This window comes from Marmota flaviventris, chromosome 8 (genome assembly GCF_047511675.1).
Source record: "Marmota flaviventris isolate mMarFla1 chromosome 8, mMarFla1.hap1, whole genome shotgun sequence".
Classification (NCBI taxonomy): Eukaryota; Metazoa; Chordata; class Mammalia; order Rodentia; family Sciuridae; genus Marmota; species Marmota flaviventris.
Window position 1 is genome coordinate 47,278,414 of NC_092505.1, and position 22,789 is coordinate 47,301,202.

Below are 22,789 nucleotides of genomic sequence, written 5' to 3' on the forward strand. Positions count from 1 at the left end.
CAAGCAGTTACACTTTTTTCTCAGCAGCACATGGATCCTTCTCAAAAATAGATCATATATTATGTCACAGGGAAACTCTTAGACAATACAAAGGAGTAGAGATAATACCATGCATCCTATCTGATCATAATGGAATGGAACTGAAAATCAACGATAAAAGAAGGAAGGAAAAAGAATACATCACTTGGAGAATGAACAATAGGTTACTGAATGATCAATGGGTTATAGAAGACATCAAGGAGGAAATTAAAAAATTCTTAGAGATTAATGAAAACACAGACACAACATATCGGAATCTATGGGACACATTGAAAGCAGTTCTAAGAGGAAAATTCATTGCTTGGAGTTCATTCCTTAAAAAAAGAAAAAACCAACAAATAAATGATCTCATACCTCATCTCAAAATCCTAGAAAAAGAAGAGCAAAACAACAGCAAAAGAAGTAGAAGGCAAGAAATAATTAAAATCAGAGCTGAAATTAATGAAATCGAAACAAAAGAAACAATTGAAAAAATTGACAAAACTAAAAGTTGGTTCTTTGAAAAAATAAACAAAATCGACAGACCCTTAGCCATGCTAGCGAAGAGAAGAAGAGAGAGAACTCAAATCACTAACATACGGGATGAAAGAGGCAATATCACAACAGACACTTCAGAAATACAGAAGATAATCAAAAATTATTTTGAATCCTTATACTCCAATAAATTAGAAGATAGTGAAGGCATAGATAAATTTCTTAAGTCATATGATCTGCCCAGATTGAGTCAGGAGGATATAGACAACCTAAACAGACCAATATCAATTGAGGAAATAGAAGAAACCATCAAAAGACTACCAACTAAGAAAAGCCCAGGACCGGATGGGTATACAGCAGAGTTTTACAAAACCTTTAAAGAGGAACTAATACCAATACTTTTCAAGCTACTTCGGGAAATAGAAAAAGAGGGAGAACTTCCAAATTCATTCTACGAGGCCAACGTCACCCTGATACCTAAACCAGACAAAGACACTTCAAAGAAAGAAAACTACAGACCAATATCTCTAATGAACCTAGATGCAAAAATCCTCAATAAAATTCTGGCCACTCGGATACAAAAACATATCAAAAAAATTGTGCACCATGATCAAGTAGGATTCATCCCTGGGATGCAAGGCTGGTTCAATATACGGAAATCAATAAATGTTATTCACCACATCAATAGACTTAAAAATAAGAACCATATGATCATCTCGATAGATGCGGAAAAAGCATTCGACAAAGTACAGCATCCCTTTAGGTTCAAAACTCTAGAAAAACTAGGGATAACAGGAACATACCTCAATATTGTAAAAGCAATCTATGCTAAGCCTCAGGCTAGCATCATTCTGAATGGAGAAAAATCGAAGGCATTCCCTCTAAAATCTGGAACAAGACAGGGATGCCCTCTCTCACCACTTCTGTTCAACATAGTTCTCGAAACACTGGCCATAGCAATTAGACAGATGAAAGAAATTAAAGGCATCAAAATAGGAAAAGAAGAACTTAAATTATCACTATTTGCAGATGACATGATTCTATACCTAGCAGACCCAAAAGGGTCTACAAAGAAACTATTAGAGCTAATAAATGAATTCAGCAAAGTGGCAGGATATAAAATCAACACGCATAAATCAAAGGCATTCCTGTATATCAGCGACAAATCCTCTGAAATGGAAATGAGGACAACCACTCCATTCACAATATCTTCAAAAAAAAATAAAATACTTGGGAATCAACCTAACAAAAGAGGTGAAAGAGTTATACAATGAAAACTACAGAACCCTAAAGAGAGAAATAGAAGAAGATCTTAGAAGATGGAAAAATATACCCTGTTCATGGATAGGCAGAACTAACATCATCAAAATGGCGATATTACCAAAAGTTCTCTATAGGTTTAATGCAATGCCAATCAAAATCCCAACGGCATTTCTTGTAGAAATAGAGAAAGCAATCATGAAATTCATATGGAAAAATAAAAGACCCAGAATAGCAAAAACAATGCTAAGCAGGAAATGTGAATCAGGCGGTATAGCGATACCAGACTTCAAACTATATTACAGAGCAATAGTAACAAAAACAGCATGGTACTGGTACCAAAACAGGTGGGTGGACCAATGGTACAGAATAGAGGACACAGAAACCAATCCACAAAACTCCAACTATCTTATATTTGATAAAGGGTCTAAAAGCATGCAATGGAGGAAGGATAGCATCTTCAACAAATGGTGCTGGGAAAACTGGAAATCCATATGCAACAAAATGAAACTGAATCCCTTTCTCTCGCCATGCACAAAAGTTAATTCAAAATGGATCAAGGAGCTTGATATCAAATCAGAGACACGCCGTCTGATAGAAGAAAAAGTTGGCTACGATCTACATACTGTGGGGTCGGGCTCCAAATTCCTCAATAGGACACCCATAGCACAAAAGTTAATAATTAGAATCAACAAATGGGACTTACTCAAACTAAAAAGTTTTTTCTCAGCAAAAGAAACAATAAGAGAGGTAAATAGAGAGCCTACATCCTGGGAACAAATCTTTACTCCTCACACTTCAGATAGAGCCCTAATATCCAGAGTATACAAAGAACTCAAAAAATTAGACAATAAGAGAACAAACAACCCAATCAACAAATGGGCCAAGGACCTGAACAGACACTTCTCAGAGGAGGACATACAATCAATCAACAAGTACATGAAAAAATGCTCAGCATCTCTAGCAGTCAGAGAAATGCAAATCAAAACCACCCTAAGATACCATCTCACTCCAGTTAGATTGGCAGCCATTATGAAGTCAAACAACAACAAGTGCTGGCGAGGATGTGGGGAAAAGGGTACACTTGTACATTGCTGGTGGGACTGCAAATTGGTGCAGCCAATTTGGAAAGCAGTATGGAGATTTCTTGGAAAGCTGGGAATGGAGCCACCATTTGACCCAGCTATTCCCCTTCTCGGTCTATTCCCTAAAGACCTAAAAAGAGCATGCTACAGGGACACTGCTACATCGATGTTCATAGCAGCACAATTCACAATAGCTAGACTGTGGAACCAACCTAGATGCCCTTCAATGGATGAATGGATAAAAAAAATGTGGCATTTATACACAATGGAGTATTACTCTGCATTAAAAAATGACAAAATCATAGAATTTACAGGGAAATGGATGGCATTAGAGCAGATTATGCTAAGTGAAGCTAGCCAATCCCTAAAAAACAAATGCCAAATGTCTTCTTTGATATAAGGAGAGTAACTAAGAACAGAGTAGGGTCGAAGAGCATGAGAAGAAGATTAACATTAAACAGGGACGAGAGGTGGGAGGGAAAGGGAGAGAGAAGGGAAAATGCATGGAAACGGAAGGAGACCCTCAGAGTTATACAAAAGTACATACAAGAGGAAGTGAGGGGAAGGGGAAAAATAATACAAGGGGGACAAACGAATGTCAGTAGAGGGGGCAGAGAGAGAAGAGGGGAGGGGAGGGGAGGGGAGAGGGGATAGTAGAGGATAGGAAAGGCAGCAGAATACAACAGACACTAGTATGGCAATATGTAAATCAATGGATGTGTAACTGATGTGATTCTGCAATCTGTATATGGGGTAAAAATGGGAGCTCATAACCCACTTGAATCAAATTGTGAAATATGATATATCAAGAACTATGTAATGTTTTGAACAGCCAACAATAAAAAATTAAAAAAATAAAAATAAAAAAAATAAACCCTGTTTTATATGCTTGCCTTGGCATGCTTCTCTAATGTTATACTTCAATATGTGAGAAAACAAGACTTCCAGTAACTAGTGGTGTCAGAATCATGAAAAAACAGAAGTCTAAACAGATATTAATCATTAAAGAGGTAAAGTAGTAATTGAAAACCTCCCAACAATGAAAAGTCCATCACCAAATGGCTTCATAGCTGATTTCCAACAAACTTTCAAAGAAGATTTAATACCAATTCTTCTTAAACTCTTCCAAAAATCTTTAGAAAAAGCATTTGATAAGGTTTAATATTCTTCCTGATAAAAATATCTCAACAATTTAGATATGTAAGGAAATTTCAAGACAATAAAATCCATTTATAAAATTCCACAGATAATATTATAATCAGAATGAGAAGAAGCTAAAAGCTTTTCCTCTGAGATCCAGTACAAGGAAAGGATGTTCATTCTCATCACTTTTATTCAACACAGGACTTATTAGCAAGAGCAATCAGATAGGAAAAAGAAAGAAAAGGCATTCAAGTAAGAAAGAAAAAAAGACACTATCCCTGTTTGCAGCTGACATAGTCCTATATGCAGAAAACCCTAAAAACCAGAAAGTAAAATCTGTTGCATGGGGAGGCTGAGGCAGAAGGATAGCAAGTTCAAAGCCAGCATTGGCAATTTAGCAAGGTCCTAAGCAACTTAGCAATACCCTGTCTCAAAATAAAAATAAAATGGGCTGGGCATGTGACTCAGTGGTCAAGCGCCCCTGAGTTCAATCCCTGGCACCACTAATAATAATAGTAATAATAATAATAATAAATATTAGAATAAATGAATTTAGTAATGTGTCAGCATATTATATCAACTTTCAAAAGTTAGTTGCATTTCTTTGCACCAATAATATCCTCCACATGAAAAATAATTCAAGAAAACAATCTTGTTTATCAAAGAGAATACAGTACTGAGGAATAAATTTAATCAAGGAGGTAAAAGATTGTACACTAAAAACTACATAACATTAATGAAATAAAATTAATAAGATAGAAAAACTGAAATGGTATCTCATGTTCACAGATTGGAAGAATTACAATTTTTGAAACATTCATTCTACCCTAAGTAATATACAAATTAGACAAAATATCTATCAAAATTTCTATGGTATTTTTCACCAAAATAGAACATTCATAAATTTCATATGCAATCATAAAAGGTTGTGAACAGTCAATGCAATTTTAAGCAAGAAGCACAAAGCTAAAGACATCATAATTCCGGAGTTTAAATTATCTCACAAAGTTGGAGTAACCAGAGCAATGACAGACCAATGGAATAGAACAGAGCCCCGAAATAAACCCAAGCACATATTAGTTTATAATAACAAGGGCACTGAGAAGACAAAATGGCATAAGGATAGTCTCTCAGATAAATGACCGTGGGAAATATGGAAACCCATATACTGGGTCATATAGTTATGTCACTAGCAGGGACAGAGGCATTTGGAATAGAAAAGAATAGTGACTTAAAATGATATAGTTCAAAGGAAACAAACTGCTTGATTAAAAGCAAGATATTTGCTCTTCATAAAATCCTATTTTTAAGATGGTTTACATAACTATAACAGTTTTAACTCATTTGTAACTTGGAAAATGTCAGTCTTTTGAAAAGATTGGGAGTAGTTAGCCTATTTCTTTCTAAATATCCAAAGATAATTTTACAGATGAAATTCTTCAGTATAAACATCAAAAAAACATAAACCTACTTAAGTAGATCATAAGAACTTTTGGTGTAGAAGTCCATTCACACTTGGTGGCTTCAGTTCCTTCTAATTTTAAAAGTCAGGGAGCATCTAACATGCTGTGCCTTCTTCTGGTAATCTTTATTAGAATGCATGTGGTAATCAACAACTGCTAATTAAGAGTTTATAGCTTCCTTGTAGAGATGTTAATTGTGTGTTATTTTGACCTATTTTCCCACCAAAGCTCTTTATATTCTCAATTTAAAGACACTATAATTAAAACAGGTTATTGATGCTCTTAAAGTTAATCCAGCTTGAAGAGGTCACTCCAGAGATGGTGAAGGTTTGGGGTGTGGGGCATTAGTGGCACTAGGTGGTGCTTCTGTCTGTGACTGCCTGGAATGCAGCCCTGGGTCTAGGTGGATGGCCTCCTGGGAGGGAGCTGGTGATCCATGTGTGAGTTCGTGGTCTGCACCTACTTCTCTCCTTGCAAAATCACCACCACAGTCTATGGCAGGGTCCAAGCACTGTGCTGCTGAAGCCTCAGCTCTGGCACCATTTGATGGAACTGTTTACCACTGCAACTTGGGATCTCCAGGCAACTGCTGTCTGCCCTCTCAGCCCTGCAGTGGAACCAGAAGGTTCCATTACTTTCTCTTTTCCCCACCATGCAAACAGGCAGTATAGCCCATTAGGAGACAAAATCAATGAGGATGATCTAATTGTAGAAGTTGAAACTGATAAAGCAACTTTTGGATTTAAGAGCCTGGAGGAATGTAAAATGGCAAAGATCATTGTTGTTAGAAATGTTCCTGTTGGATCCATCATCTTTAACACAGTTGGAAAGACTGAGGATATTAAGGCCTTTAAAAATTATACATGGGATTCCTCAGCAGCACCTATCCAAAAAGCAGCCCCAGCACCATCACCTGTGCCTTCTGCTCAGGCCTCTGGTAGCTCATATCCCACTCCCAGGCAGGTACTTCTTCCTGCCTGCTTTCCCACCATGTCCATGGGCACAGTTCAGAGATGAGGGGGAAAACTGGGTGAGAAGCTAAATGAAGGAGACTTATAAGCAGAAAAAAGAAAGTGACAAGGCCACTATAGGTTTTGAAGCACAGGAAGAAGGTTATAAGGCCAAAATCCTGATTCCTGGAGGCATAATATTTATCCCTCATTTTGTCTCATGGTAGGAAAGGAAGCAGATAGAGCAGCCTTTGCTGACTATAGGCCAACTGAAATAATTGATTTAAACCCACAAGTACCACCACCTACCCAACCCTGGGGGTCACTATTCCTCTAACTCCCCAATCTTTAGCTCCTACATCCTCAATTGCTTTTCCAGCTGCTCCAGCTGGACTAAAGGAACGTGTGTTTGTTAGCCCCTTATCAAAAATTGTTGGCAGCAGAGAAAGACATTGACCCTACACCACTAAAATGGGACAGAATCAGATGGTGGAATAATCCAGAAGGTCATTGACTCTTTGGTACCTACTAAAGTGGCTTCTGCCCTAGTACCTGATATGCCTCCCCGAGTCCAGGAATGGCATCCATTCCTACAGGTAGGTGTCTTCACAGACACTCCAGTCAGCAACATGGGTCAAGTTACTGCACAGTGGTTAATGCAATTGAAGAAAACCATATCTCATTATTACCTTTATAAAAATACAAAAGAAGTTTTGTTGGTATTAAAAGAACTTAATAAAATGTTAGAAGGGAGATGAAAAATTTCTGTCAATGACTTCATCATAAAAACTTCAGCTCTGGCAAGTTTAAAAGCTACTGAAGCAAATTCTTCTTGGATGGACATGACTATAAAAGACAAAATCATGTTGGGATATCAGCATTGCTGGATTCATCACACCTGTTATAGGGGATTGATTCAACATTCAAGCAGCCATCTTAAATGTTAACTGCCATCTTATAAGTTTCACTTTCCTGTACTTTCTCTTACCGAACTCCCCCACCCCCATTAGTGACCTACCCCATGGTACCATAATCCTAAGCCAATCCCAGAAGGACAGAACCCCTTGACTCTGGAAAGCCCCATGATGCCATCAACCTAAGCCAATCCCATGCTATTCCCCACCCGCCTAGCTCTGAGGGCAAGCACCCTGGAGCCTATCCCATAGAGCTAGGCTACAACTCCAAACCCAGACCCTACATAGGCTCAACACCCGAACATCTCAGGCACCTCTCTCCTCTCTATAGAGAGATGGCCTGTGTTTGTCAGCTTTGACAAATAAACCTTTGTGCAGATCTCTGCCTGGTCTCTGTCCTTCATTTCTCACTCGCCTGTCTCTCGCTTTCTCACTTTTCTTTCACCTGTTGTAAACACATATAAAATGACTGGAAACCATTGTTAATGATATTGTTTCTTTGGCAGCCAAAGGAAGAGAGGGTAAGCTACAGCCACAAGAGTTCCAGGGGAGCCCTTTTACAACCACCAATTTAGGAATGTGTAGAAGTAAGAATTTCTCTGCTGTTATTAACTCACCTCAAGCATGCATTTTGGAATTGGTGTTTCAGGGGATAAGCTGGTTCTGGCAAATAATGAACAAGGATGTGATGTGCTCAGCATGATGTCTGTTACACTCAGCTGTGATCACTGAATCATGGATGGAGCAGTTGGAGCCCAAGAGCTTACTGACTTTAGAAAGGACCTTGAAAAACCTATCATCATGTTGTTATAATTACCTGCTGGGAGCCATTAGCCAAGTAGGTATGACAATTTCCTTGCCAGCGTACCCCATGTTGCAGTGACATTGAATGTAGGTGACCTTGCTCAAGGACCAAGGTGGATTAGGGCGTTCCCGGTTTAGGTTCCAGGTTTAAGGTTTAAGATTATTCCTGCTGGGAATAGGGCGTATCCTGCTGCCTGAGTTCCCCTTGAGTTCTCACGGGATTCAGACAGTATTTTTTGGGAGATAGAAGCCCAGTGGATGTGGATTTGGGCAGAGAATGTGGATTTCCCCAGAACATGTTTGTAGACGGCTGGTGTGAGTTCGGGAATAAAGAGTAGCTGTTTGAATCTACAAGCTGTGTGGTGGCTCGTGATTGTGTGCCCAGCCAGACTGCGGCATTTGTGCCCAGCCAGACTGCGGCATTTGGCGTCCCGTGCGGGGAACTTCTGAAGCTTAGAGGTAAGTGAAATTTCTCACCCTTGAGGAAGAGAGAAAGAATGGGTGAACATTTCAAAAAACAATGTGTTATTATTTTGATTTATTTTGTTTTTATTTCAAGTTGCCTGTTCCTAGAACTTTCTCAGGCAAACTGGGGAAAATGGTTGACTCAAGGTTTGAAGTTGTTCGCCTCCGAGGAAGAAAAATTGTTAGAGGAAGGAGGCACCCCAGTAAGACCAAGAACAATTAGGGCATATGTTGATACAATACAAAAATGTAGCCAATGCCTCTTTAAAGATGAGTTATTAAGTATATTAATGAGACCATCATGGTATCCTGTAGAAGGATTTTTCTTCAACAAGAAAGAGATGGCTAGTTCTGTTTACTACACTTGTCTAAGATCTTGGTTTTTACAGACATCTGATTAATTTACAAAGCTAAAGTGTTAAAATATCAACCACTAAATATGAAATCAAGTACTCTTTACTTATTAAGTTCCATAAGGTAATATATTTAAACATTATGTGTGTTTTCATAAATTGGTAAATGGAAAAAGGTTTAATATTGCATTATAGTATCATAAAAAACATGAAAGTCTTTCATCTTATTAAAGTGGAGTAATTTGTCTAAATCAGAAATTTTATAAGAGTTGTTTCAGAATGTAAATTTATAAAAAGGGTTAACAGTTAAAAAAGAGATATAAAAAGATTCAAGATGTGGAAATATATTTTAATATGAAAGGTTAAAGGAAAAAGAAATGTTTCTAGATGAGATAATCTCTGTGTGGTAAAGTAAAAGTTGTAAAATGCCATTTAAAAAGATTTTGAGGAAACTAGACTTACTTTAAAAGCTTGAGAAAGGAAGAAAGAAGAAAAAGATATTTGTACATGGCAGATTGAGACAAAGCTTCTCAATGGAGTTAAAAAAAAAAAAGGCCTTTGGTTGAAGGGCAGCCATGTAAACTAACATTAAAGTGATTTAAACAGAATCTAAGCCTCGTTTAAAAGAGTGAAGTTGTAGGTGGTGAAAAAGTACATTTAAAAGTACAGTATAGATGATAATTGGAAGGCTTTAAAAGGTTAAATTGAAGGTGGTTAAAATGCCTTCATGATGGAGGAAAGAGGATTAATCTTAAAGGCATTACTTAAAAAAAATGGGAAGATAATAGGATAAAAGATATTTAGATGAAGAAGATTAAAAATTTAAAGTGAAAAACTTTAAAGACTGAAGTATAGAAAGTTAAAAAGAGAAAAGATAAAGAAGATGTAGAAAGATAAAAAAGATGTAGGGAGACAATAATTTTAAACCCACAAAATAGAAAACAACAACAAAAAAAAAAAAACTAGGAGGAAAATAAGCAACTAAGGGTAAATATACAAACCTTAGGAAAAAAAAAAAAACTAGAAGATAGAAATAAGAAAAAATGGTTGAAAATATCAAGTAAGGTATTACAGATAGAAAATGCAAAAAGCTAAGACAACTATTAGATACAGACATACTTATTAAAGCAAAAAGAGGGAATTGGAAAGGGGTATATATCCCCCAAAGATAAACTTAAAATAACCCTTTTTACCCTAAACTTTTTAAAATTTAGATTCATCAGGACTTAGTGCTGCGGAAAGGCATATATATCCAAAAAATGTACATAAGCCTAAAGTACTTTGGAAAGATATTCTAACAGGACAATGGAAAGGTCCTGACCCAGTGATTGTCTGGAGTCGGGGGTCTGTTTGTGTTTTTCCACAGGGAGAACAGCAGCCGATTTGGATTCCAGAGAGATTAACTAAAACAATTTCTACAGATCGAAAAGAAGATGATTTGACTCAAATCCATAACAGCTGATATCCAGAATTCCAGCTTGGCCATTCTTACATCTGCGACAGTGATTAACCAGGATGCTTTTTTCAATAGCTATTTTATTATTGCATTTTTCCACATCATAAGGTTCTATTTTTATTTTTTGAGCTCATACAAACCTAGGTTAATGTTTTTCTGATCAGTTTTATTTTTTGACTGTGGAGTTTTTAAACATTGCAATGGAGATTTCACCCAGGTAAAGCTACAAGGCCTTTACTATTTTCTTATGTGTTGTACGTTTGTGTACACTCTTGTGTTTTGTGTTGTATGTCTGTATGTGCGTATGTCCATATTTCTTATATGAGGAGCACTCATGAAAAAATGGATCCGAATTATTATTATTTTTTTTATTCACGTGATTTAAATGGTTTAATTTAAATTAGGTAAACAGCTGTTAAGGATTGTTTTTAAAGTAGGTTAACAGATCTGTTTGTTTACTTTCACCTTTCCTTTTCATTATATTTAATAATTATTTTCAGGATAATGTCTCTTTAGCATCATTGCCAGAATTCCTATCTTCATCCCAGTGCCGGTGAAGACAAAGATACAACCAGACTACAGCTTCTATGATAGCTATCACAGTAAACTGTATAAACTGATGCATCAATGAATATAATTCAACAAGTAATGCTCAATCAAGGAGTTAACTTACTTTGGGAGGAAACGGATTTTGGGAGGAAATGGACATATTGATAGATTCCTCCGCTTTGAACTGCTTGCAGAACTTGCCTGGACTATGTAACTATCGTTTGGTGCAGCGAATTGTGGTAATGCTGGCATATCTTTGCTGATGGTGTCACCAGTGATGCAATTTTTCCCAAGGAGCCGTCAATTGGCTTGGTGTCGTGGCATTTCTGTATTCTCCTCCCTTCTGCTAGTGATGGTCTAAAATTTGGGGGCCAATGGCTATATGCTGGACCGGTAGTCAGTGACGGGTATGATCCAATTGCAGTGGTATCAACCTAAGACAGGAGGCTGACGCCTAAAGGTCAGTTTTCCGATGACGGGTAAGAACCATATGTTGAATTGGACAACCTACCAGGCATGGTCCTTAAGCTACATTGTTTGTTGTTTAATTAATCAGAAGGGGGGAGATGCTGGGAGCCATTAGCCAAGTAGGTATGACAATTTCCTTGCCAGCGTACCCCATGTTGCAGTGATATTGAATGTAGGTGACCTTGCTCAAGGACCAAGGCGGATTAGGGCGTTCCCGGTTTAGGTTCCAGGTTTAAGGTTTAAGATTATTCCTGCTGGGAATAGGGCGTATCCTGTTGCCTGAGTTCCCCTTGAGTTCTCACGGGATTCAGACAGTATATTTTGGAGATAGAAGCCCAGTGGAGGTGGATTTGGGCAGAGAACGTGGATTTCCCCAGAACGTGATTGTAGACGGCTGGTGTGAGTTCGGGAATAAAGAGTTGCTGTTTGAATCTACAAGCTGTGTGGTGGCTCGTGATTGTGTGCCCAGCCAGACTGCAGCATTTGTGCCCAGCCAGACTGCGGCAATTACCCACAATAATTTCTCTAGTCTTCCAGGGCAGATCAGTTCATTCTTATCAAGATATTTATGTTATTAAACAGGTGGTTGTTTTAAAGTTAACCAGTTATTTTTGAGTCTGCATAGATAAGTTATTTATAATGAGCATTACTGATTTATAATGAGCATTCCAATTATACTCAAATATTGTGCACACTAAATAATTAAACACCAGATTTTACGCCATATATACCTAGATATGGGGAATGTGACCTGATCTGAAGATAAGTATTTTCACTGGTAGGTATAGGATATGTCTAAATGTGGTTTCCTAGAGATAGGTAACCTGGATAAAATCATGTAGTTTGAAATTTGTCTAAAATTGCTTACACATGAGAACTCAGGAAAATTGCTTCTTTTAGGAGAAATGTTTGAATTAAATCAAGTTTTATTTTGGAATTTAACCCTAGTTTGAATTTTGCTATTATAAGACCCTGTTTTGGTTTATAATATATGGGAGGAATTGAGAACTTCAGGGAAAATAACTGAAACTTTAAGATTCAAAATTTTTTATACCTTTTCACCTAAATGGTTTTTTTTTTTTTTACTATTCTATGAATCTCTAAAGAAATAATTTTCCCCTCTTAAAAAAAAGATTATATATATATACACACCAGCATCTTGGTATAAGTGAAAAAAAATTGTGGTATTTATTTAAACAACTAAATGTGTGCTTCTGAAGCAGAAATCTGCAGCTACGTCTGGATAAAAGAGCATGCTTATAGAATTTAATAGAAGTTAAGAAGTTGAGTAGGTAGAATTTTCCCTCCAAGATCAACTGATAGTTAATTGCAAGTTAACTTAGGTATCAGAAATTTTTTCTCAAATAAGAGGAAAACTATATGGAATATATATGGAATAAATATATATTTGTAAACTATGGTTATTAAAGTTGAATATATGCCAAAGTCTATTTATCATCAAGTCATATCTAAAAAGAGGGGAAGGGATACACTGGTGAAGTGTTTGGAAAAAGCTAACAATTGATGCCCATGTGGGCCCCTGTGCTGCCCCTGTAGTCTCCACTACTCAGGACCCTGAGGCTAGAGGATCTTTTGAGCCCTGGAGTTTGGGGCCAGCCTGGGCACTGTATTGATACTGTATCTCAAAGAACAAACATAAAACAAGTGATGCCCAATAGGAAATGGTAATTTTGGTTTGTGTTAAATGTATATGTATATTTAAAAGTGTTCTTTCTAACCCAGTATTGTTTTATGTAAAATAAGATAGCCCTAAAATCCTGTTTGCAAGAAAAAGTTAATTATGGCTACCTTATCAGCTTAAATACATTTTTTTCCATTTTTTTGTTTTATCTTTTTTTTTTTTTAAGAGGGAAAGAAAATATATCCAGGATAAAAAAAATGAATTGGGAACATTATCCTAGTTCTAGACTTTCTATTGAATTGACATGTTTTTTATAATTATTTGGAATAACTTATGACTATTTAAAATAAACTTGACTAATGCTTCCTTGTAAAAATGAAAATAAAATTAATCCCATTAAAATATATTGATGTATATTAGATTTACTTACCTTTGGGAAACATTGCCTAAGCTATTTTTAAATTTCCACATTCATTCACTGATAAGCCAACACTCAGTTTAAAGGGGTAAATAAAATACACATGAGCGCACACACACACACACACACACACTTTACTGAGCTGCATCCTTAGCCCTCATAATTCTTATTTATCCAGCCATCCTCATTCAAATTTATTCATATCCAGGAGAAATCAAGAGCAGATATTCATTAACACTTTGGTTGAGAGATTAATTACATAAATGGGTTAATCATTTCCCTCAGCAAAAAGTGAGCCTGCCTTCCATTTTTTTCAGTTTGTGTGGGGATTTTATCTTTTTCCAAAGCCTCTAACTCACACTTTATTAAACAAGGAGAAATAAAACCTTGTCATTGCCAGATAGTTTGCAAAATTACCCCTCCTGCAAAAGAGCAAAAGTGAAAGCAATCACAAACAGCAAAAGATAGAAAATGTAGGTAACTATTTGTTTCATGTAGGTCACAATTCTCTACCATAGAGAGAGCAACATACCCTCTAGCCGCAAAGGTGATTTTAGAACAAATACTGACATAAATACTTTCTCATCAATTAGTGACCTTTTGTGGAGATATGCTCCTGGCTTCCAGGTCTTGCTATCAATAGGACACAGAATGTACTCATCAAGACACAGGAAACCCGGAAAGTGGGATTATTTTCAAAAAGTTTACAATTATATAACTAGCATTCTTACCTTGGGGAACTAACAATTAAATCTATGTAGGAAACATAGTGACTTCCCTGAAGACACCAAGGAAAAAATCAGCAAAATAACAGTGAGGCATAGTGTTGAACCATTTGCCATGTAATTCTTTAAAAGCCTTATAAATGTTAAGTCATTCAATCTTCACAACATATGAGGAGGTGCTATTATTGCCACCTCCTCTTTACCAGGGGTAAAACTGAAACAAAATATTTAGTAACCTGTCCAAGGTTCTCACAGCTAGAAAGTAGCAGTCTAAAAACCCAGGTGTTTTGGTTTTATGTTCTGTGTTCTTTACTTCTATTCTGTATAAGAAATAAATCTGATTGATACTTATGTTTTAAAAAATTAAACCTCTGAAAATTCTGAGCTAAATTATTTGATAATATTTCTTTGACTTGTGCTCCTAGAGAATCAGTTTGGTAAAATATGTGTCAATAACTGTGTTTAGCACTGTGAGAATTACACAATGATAGAAAAGAAGAAAGAAATTACAACAAAATCTAAGAGGCAGATATACTAGTGCATAACTGGTGGTAGCAGGCCCGCCCTGGCCCCTGAGGACTCAACCCCCAGTTCTTTGTTATGCATGTCAATGTGGCCAGCTCACAAGGCCCTGTCTTGGGCTTGCGGTTCCTTGTTTATCTGCCTTGAGCATATGTGTCTCTCGGGAACATCTTGACCTGTTCGAGCCTCCTGATAGGGGACGGTGACGTGACGGTAACCCAAGGACGCAGTACAGTGGTGCAGCGTCACTTTTCCCCTCCCACCATACAAAAAGCACAGATAAGATGGAAGGATCTGGCTACAGGGAAGTGGCAACCCCCTGCTCCACTCTTGGCTAGAGTGAGAGGAGCTGTATGTGTCTTCCCTCCAGGGACGGAAAAACCCATTTGGGTCCCGGAACGCTGCACGAGACGGGTAGACGCAGACTCGGGAAGGAGCAACGACCCTGGGACTTCAGGGGGAAATTGACTCCTATCTTCAGTTGGCTGGGTGCCAGGGTCAAGTCGGTAAGCCCTCCTGTTGGCCCACTGAAGCCCCCACAGGGATCTCTGACGGGGAGGGGGGGGGGCACGGATTCTGTTAAACATCTTCAAATCATCAGGCTTTTGAAACCACAGGTCCCTGACCTCATATACCACCCCTTGGTGCTGCCTAAGTCTCAGCTCCCAGATCTGGATGCCAACACGTGGGATATCTTAAAAACCACCCTTTTCTTACTTAACAACTCTGATCCCACACTTGCTAGTGACTGCTGGCTCTGCATGACGGCAGGTGCAGTCATGCCATTGGCGGTCCCCATTAATTATACCATTGATGATGACAACACATGTCAATCTGGGCTACCCTTTAAGGTGCAGCCTCTAGGTGGTTTTATGTCTTGCCTTCTGGGCATGATGCAAAATAATACCTATGATGTTGATGTTGGAGTCTCTTCCTTTGGGAACTGCTCATTAGTAAAGAATTACTCTTCACCTACTCCACCCATTTGTCCCCCTAATGGTACAGTTTGTATGTGTGGTGGAAATTTAGCTTTTCCCAGGCTCCCAGCAAATTGGACTGGCGGTTACGTTCTGGCATTACTGCTTCCTGATATCACGATTATCTCAGGAGATGAACCCCTACCCATTCCTAGCCTAGACACCCTAGTTGGAAGACACAAGAGAGCTGTTCAGGCCTTACCACTCCTTGTTGGCCTTGGAATAACGGCTGCTGTGGGCACAGGCACAGCTGGACTGGGTACAGCGATACATTCTTACCGCCGTCTATCTCAGCAGCTTATAGATGATGTGCAGACCCTATCTGGCACCATTAAAGACTTACAAGACCAGATAGACTCCCTAGCAGAAGTGGTTCTCCAAAATAGGCGAGGCCTAGACTTACTGACTGCCAATCAGGGGGGAATCTGTTTAGCCTTAGGAGAAAGGTGCTGCTTCTATGCCAATAAATCGGGCATAGTTCGCACTAAAATCAAGGAGCTTCAAGAAGACCTAGAGAAAAGGAGAAAAGAATTATTCGAGAACCCTCTTTGGACTGGGATGAATGGGTTCCTGCCCTACCTTCTTCCCCTCCTGGGGCCCTTACTGGGTCTTCTTTTGATTGCAACCTTGGGACCTTGTGTTGCAAATAGGATAACTCAATTCATTAAGGACCAGATTAACATTTTAACCTCCAAGCCAATACAGGTTCACTACCAACGCCTGGAGATGGACGACTCCGCCCACGAGGTGTACTTACGACCCATCCGGAGATGAGATGTAACTGGACAGGAGCCAATACCCGAGCCCTCCTATGTATGCCTGCTTTTGCCCAGGTCCCTAATTACCCTGCCGACTTGGTGCCGTCATCCCAGACCCTTATGTTCAGAAAGCTCCCTGGTCATAGCTATCCCACTGGCAAAGATGATGACTGGGATCCGCAGTTGTGTCCTTCTGGCCATGACATCCTAACTGAAAAGTGTCCGTTTACGTAGGACAAGAGCTGATCTTGTAGTGCCCAGTGACGGGCAACTTCCACGCTTGCACTGCAACCTAAGCCAGGGGAATGGGGCCTCCCCAGAGACGGGTAAGCAGTGCAGGGGCGGTGGACGACCTAAGACAGGGGCTACTTGATTCCCATTGACATGTAAAAAACAAAAAAGGGGGACTTGTTGGTAGCAGGCCCGCCTTGGCCCCTGAGGACTCAACCCCCAGTTCTTTGTTATGCATGTCAATGTGGCCAGCTCACAAGGCCGTGACGCGGGCTTGCGGTTCCCTGTTTATCTGCCTGGAGCATATGTGTCTCTCGGGAACATCTTGACCTGTTTGAGCCTCCTGATAGGGGACGGTGACGTGACAGTAACCCAAGGACGCAGTTATTACTCTTCCCTCCTCACTTTTGAGTGATTTCCCGCAGCTGTTAAAAAGATATATAAGGGGAACAAATTTGGCAATAAAGCACGCACATGCTTCCTCCTGGATGAAGAACCTTGGTGTCCTGTGTATTTTTAACCCCGCCGTCCCTCGCCGGACTCGGCTCCGATAGCCGGACGCGGCTCCGTTAGCCGGACGCGGCACATAACTCCTGTGTAACAGGAATCAGATGGAATTTACTGTATAGAGAGGCATTCTGTAATGGTCACTTTTAGAAATATTTGCAGAAGATGATATACAATCAATCAACAAATACGTGAAAAAAAAAATGTTCATCATCACTAGCAATTAGAGAAATGCAAATCAAAACCACTCTAAGATTTCATCTCACTCCAGTCAGAATAACAGCTATTATGCATACAAACAGCAATAAGTGTTGACGAGGATGTGGGGGAAAAGATACACTCATACACTGCTGATGGGACTGCAAATTGGTGTAGCCACTATGGAAAGCAGTATGGAGATTTCTTGGAAAATTGAGAATGGAAACACCATTTGACCTAGCTATGCCTTTCCTCGATCTATACCCAAAGGAATTAAAAACAGCATACTACAGGGACACAGCCACATCAATGTTCATAGTAGCACAATTCACAATAGATAGACTGTGGAGCCAACCTAGATGCCCTTCAATAGATGAATGGATAAAAAAATATGGCATATATACACAATGGAATATTACTCAGCAATAAAAGAGAATAAAATCATGGCATCTGCTGCAAGTAAATGGATGGAGTTAGAGAAGATAATGTTAAGTGAAGTTAGCCAATCCCCCAAAACCAAATGCCAAATGTTTTCTTTTATATAAGGAGGCTGATTCATAGTGAAATAGGGAGAGGGAGCATGGGAGGAATAGACAAACTAGATAGGGCAGAGGGGTTGAGGGGGAAAGGAGGGGGCATGGGGTTATAAATAATGGTGGAATGGGATGATCATTATTATCCAAAGTACATGTATGAAGACACGAATTGGTGTGAATATAATTTATACAACCAGAGATATAAAAATTGTGCTCCATATGTATAATAAGAATTGTAATGCATTCCACTGTCGTATATAAAAATATTGAAAAACAAATTTAGAAAAGAAATATTTGACAACATAAAAATTTTATTTATCTCAGATACTTAGTTAAGCTAAAATTCCAGAATTTGGAATGAGGCTTAAAATCACAAACAGATCATAAATATTTGGGTGGTGTGGTAGAGACAGCACAAATTAGAAATCAAAAGATATTTTATTTTTGAGCACTTCTTTCACTAACTAGTGTCTGAATTTCAGTAGCTTTGTCTTTTGCCTGAATATATAGAGCTCTTTCTCCACATTTATTCATTTTTGTTTGGTTCCATAGGATCATTTATTTTAGGTGACATTTAGGTAAGAATGTATATATACATAGGAATCTGTAAAGTAGTATGGGTATTATCATTATCCTTATCCGGGGCCTTTGTCATATTTCTTTTTGTGTTTTACTATACAGCAAAACTCACTATAGCCATCTGGTATGGACTCTGTCCACAACTTCAAAGTAGGACATGATCAAAGAGGAAGATGAAGGAATTTTTTACATGTTATAAACATCCCCAGGGTTTTTATATTCAAAACAAATTTTTTTTCTACTTTAATTATTTCATCATTTATTCACTTACTTCCTTGCAATGATATTCTGTCTTGTGTTGTTGCAGCCAACCATTCTCTGCCATATACAGAGAAGGGTGTTAGCCCTGTGATATTCCCCCATATTGCAGATTTCAACAAAATAGGTGCCAATTGTCATTTGAGGTAAGTCCTTAGAGTCTGGTCCTGCAGCAATAACTGACTGACATGACCCCAGAGCTAACTAATCACGATCTTTATTATCCTTTCCTTCTTTCCTCCCTTCCTCTGCCCATTCATTCCTTCCTCCTTTCCTTTCTTCCTGTACATCAGGCATTGTCAAAGCTACTAGAGATACAAACTATATATAAACAAAAATTATTTCCTCAAGCAGTTTGTAGTACATTGTGGAATATTAACATACAATCAAAAATTTGAACATAGCCTTTTTAGGCGTTACAATAGTGATTTTGCCTAATATGCAAAAAAGAACTTTGAGAAGTTTTCTAATGATACAGTTCATTGAGTAAGTGGTGAAATTTCATAGCAACTAATATTTTCTGAGTGCCTATGATATGCAGGCTCTATTTAAGTCATTTTTAATGTATCAACAATTAAACTTTCCCATGAGACTCGGGTTCCCATGTTTCCCATGATGACTCTCTGAGTTAGATTCTATTTGTTACTCTATTTTATAGTCAAGAATACTTAATCATCTGTAAATATACAGAGAATTTTAATAATCTGATTGAGCTTAAAGAGCTAAGAAATGATCGAAATTAGAAACCAAACTCTGTAGTTTAATTATTCAGTTATGCTGTAGGAAACCAAGGCTTGGGTTTTCAGGCAGAAGAAACCTATAAGGAACCACCGAGGTGACTGTGTATGTTTTGGGGCAGAGGTGGATGGAGTGAAGCCGAGAGATCAACATGCCACTCAAAACTCCCTTTAAGATGCAAGCATAGGGTTGGTTTACAGCTACCAGCCATTTGTTTCTTCAGGGTCTGTTTCACCTTGTGAGCAGATGTCATGCTCTTTCCACAGGGGCCCTGGCTGTAAAATGAGCTAAGCAGCATATAAAGGCTGAGTCAGTTTTTCTCCAACTCCTGCTAGACTTGCAGAGGCTGTCAAGTCTGCATCCTGCTCAGACTTGCCTCTTCCCTTTTTCTTTCAAAAGCACCACTGCCCAGTAAATGTTTTCCACTTCTAACTCTTTGAATCAACTTTTGTGAGAAAAAGAAGCATAGCAAAGAAGAATAGAAAGTCAGAGGCCAAACCAGCAAGAGCTTTACAATCCCCCTAATGAGTTTTGATTTCTTTTTCCTATAAGTCAATGATCTTCATATTATTTGGATTGTGACCACCCACTAGTAAAAAGTCTGTGACATATACCCTCAATATATGTCTAAATGCTTTTATTTATAAATGTACAGGCAGACAGACTTGTAGATTTTATGTGCTCTAAGTGTAAATAAAATATAAATGGTTAAAAGTCAAAAATATCAAATTTAATAAAAATAGTCACCTTTTTTGCTGTAATTCTTTTCATTTATTTCTTCAGTTGCTTAGGTTATAAACTGATCAGTCATCCGTATTTTCTTTGTTTCCCTAGTTATTAGTCATCCCCCTCTCCTGAACTGAACCACCACTCTGGCCACTTCCAATTTAAGAATAAATTCTTTAATAAATATAATGATCTGATAGTTTATCTTCATCTTTTCTGGATTATAGCTATCTCTAAACTGGGCTCTCACATAGCTTCCTAATTGACCTTGCTATTTCCATTACTTTTGTCTTCCTACTGTTTGTTTTTTACCTACCAACGGGGAGGAGAATTTAAAAGAAGATTTTCTTTTTTTTTTTTTAATATTCACTTGCCTGTTAAAATTTGCCAATGATCTTTCAGTAAACTTGCCATTCAAACTTCTCATTGTTGCCTACATGATCTAGACCTGTCTGTGTCTTCAAATGCATTTTTTAAACTTTTCCTATTTTCACCAATTGGTTCATCTAAAATCCCACTGGTCAGGTTCCAACCTTTTATGTATACATCCCAACTCTATCAAAAATAAGTTGGCTATACTTGCACATCTGGCTTTATTTCAAGGTTCTATTTTAATTGCTTTATGTATCTGCTTTTATGCCAACACGATGCTGTTTTGATTATTGCATCTCTGTAGTATATCTTGAAGTCAGATAGCGAAATACCTCCTAATTTGTTCTTTTTTGTTCAAGATGTCCTTTGATTCTCAGAGATTTTGTGGCTCCATAATAATTTTAGAGTTCTTTTTTTCTAGTTCTGTTCAGAATGCCATTAGTATTTTTAGGAGATAGAATCTGTGGATCACATTGGAAAGAAGACATTTTAACAATATTGATTCTTCCAATTCACATACAGGATGTCTGTGTGCGCATGTGTGAGCATGTGCACATGCACACGTTTCGATTTCTTTCATCAATGATCTATAATCTCCATTGTAGATATCTTTCACCTCTTTGGTTAAATTAATCTCAGGTATGGTTTAAATATGAAATATCACGCAAAAGCTCCTGTGTTAATATAGGAGGTGAATGATTAGATCATGAGAACTGTAACCTAATCAATGGATAATCTATTTGAAGAGTTAATAATTTTAATGAATCACTGGGTGGTAATTACAGGCAAATGGGACATAGCTGGGAACATGCTCTTGATGACTATAATTTTGTAGCCTTCACTTTTCTCCCCAGCCTCTGCTTCTCAGGCAATGTGCAGTGAGCAGTTTTCCTCTGTCATGATGTTCTACTATGATGCTCTGCTTCACCTGAAGCCCAGAGTGATGAAGTCCTAGAGTGAAGGAGTTTACCAACCATGGACTGAAACTCTGAATCCTGAGCCAAAGTAAACTTCTTGTCCTCTAAGTGATTCTCATCAGATATTGTCCCAGTGACAGAAACCTGACTGACATAGAAATTGGTACTGAAAAGTGGAGTCATTGTGACTAAAGTGACTTTGTGATTCAGAAGTGTTTGGAACTGATAACACCAATGCCATTGAAAATACTTGACCATGTGGTACAAGTGGCAAGGCCACCCTTAGCATAAACTAGACATCCAGGAAAGTCATTTCCTTTCTTAGGTAAAACTGAAAGCTTGCACCCTTACTGTATCACCCCATAAGTGTGTTAGAACAGTGTTCCAAACAGTAACATGTTTCCTTTTTAATCTGAAAAAGACTTACAAAGTTTTACGCTTTCCTCTTAGTAGTAGGAGAAGGTGCAATATTTTTTTCTTTATTTTGAAGGATATGTACAGTATGAGCAAGACTTAGAGATCCCTAAAACTTTAGTTATGTCTTGAGTCCCTTTTTTTTCTAATATGCTCTGAGGCATATATAATTGATCAAGGACTCCAATGTATTCTTTAATTTTCATTTGAATGGTTTGATAAACATACTATGATAAAACAATTCTATGTTCTGTGGAAAAATTAGATGTTCAAATCCTTTCCTACTATGTATATAATATTTATTTATTTGATGGAAAATGGAACAGTATGGCAAGACCACAAATGTTTGTTGTTCTCTGTCCCATGTGAATGAAAATCACTTCTGACATTCTTTCTTGCTAAGGATGTAATATAATGTATTCATCATGTCAATGCAAGCCTACAACTTAACCTGAGGCTGGGATAACCTGCATTAGCAAAGACACCACATCCCCTACAATAACTATAATCTGTGCTTCTTTATAGGGTTTTCATAAATCCACTGGCATCACCAGGATCCATCTGGATTTTCTAACGGCCAAACTGTTAAATTAAATGTATACATCATGAAAATTAACTATTCTTGCCTGCTTTAATTCTTTACTTTGGTCTTGCCATTACCCGAGGATGTGTTTTTATTTTTTTTAAGCCTTTCACTTGGACTTCCCACTAATTAATTTTATCTCATTAGCCAACAAAACAGTGTGAGGATGGCTCTATTCCAAATGAACATATGTGGACCAAGAAAATGGCCTCAGTCAGCTGTGGGATCCAGTGGTGCTACTTTGAATTGAAATTAGACTAGGACT

The 22,789-nt window shown here is 38.0% G+C and overlaps 1 protein-coding gene and 1 pseudogene across 1 annotated transcript; both read left to right on the forward strand.

The window, feature by feature from the left end:
- Positions 1–6,254: 6,254 nt before the first annotated feature.
- LOC114093236 (dihydrolipoyllysine-residue acetyltransferase component of pyruvate dehydrogenase complex, mitochondrial-like) lies at positions 6,255–8,141 on the forward strand (annotated as a pseudogene).
- Positions 8,142–15,083: 6,942 nt separating this feature from the next.
- Positions 15,084–16,846, forward strand: LOC139706653 (syncytin-2-like). Its single transcript, XM_071614887.1, has one exon. It carries the CDS (start codon positions 15,084–15,086, stop codon positions 16,479–16,481), a length of 1,398 nt encoding a protein of 465 aa, XP_071470988.1. The 3' UTR covers positions 16,482–16,846.
- Positions 16,847–22,789: the final 5,943 nt, after the last annotated feature.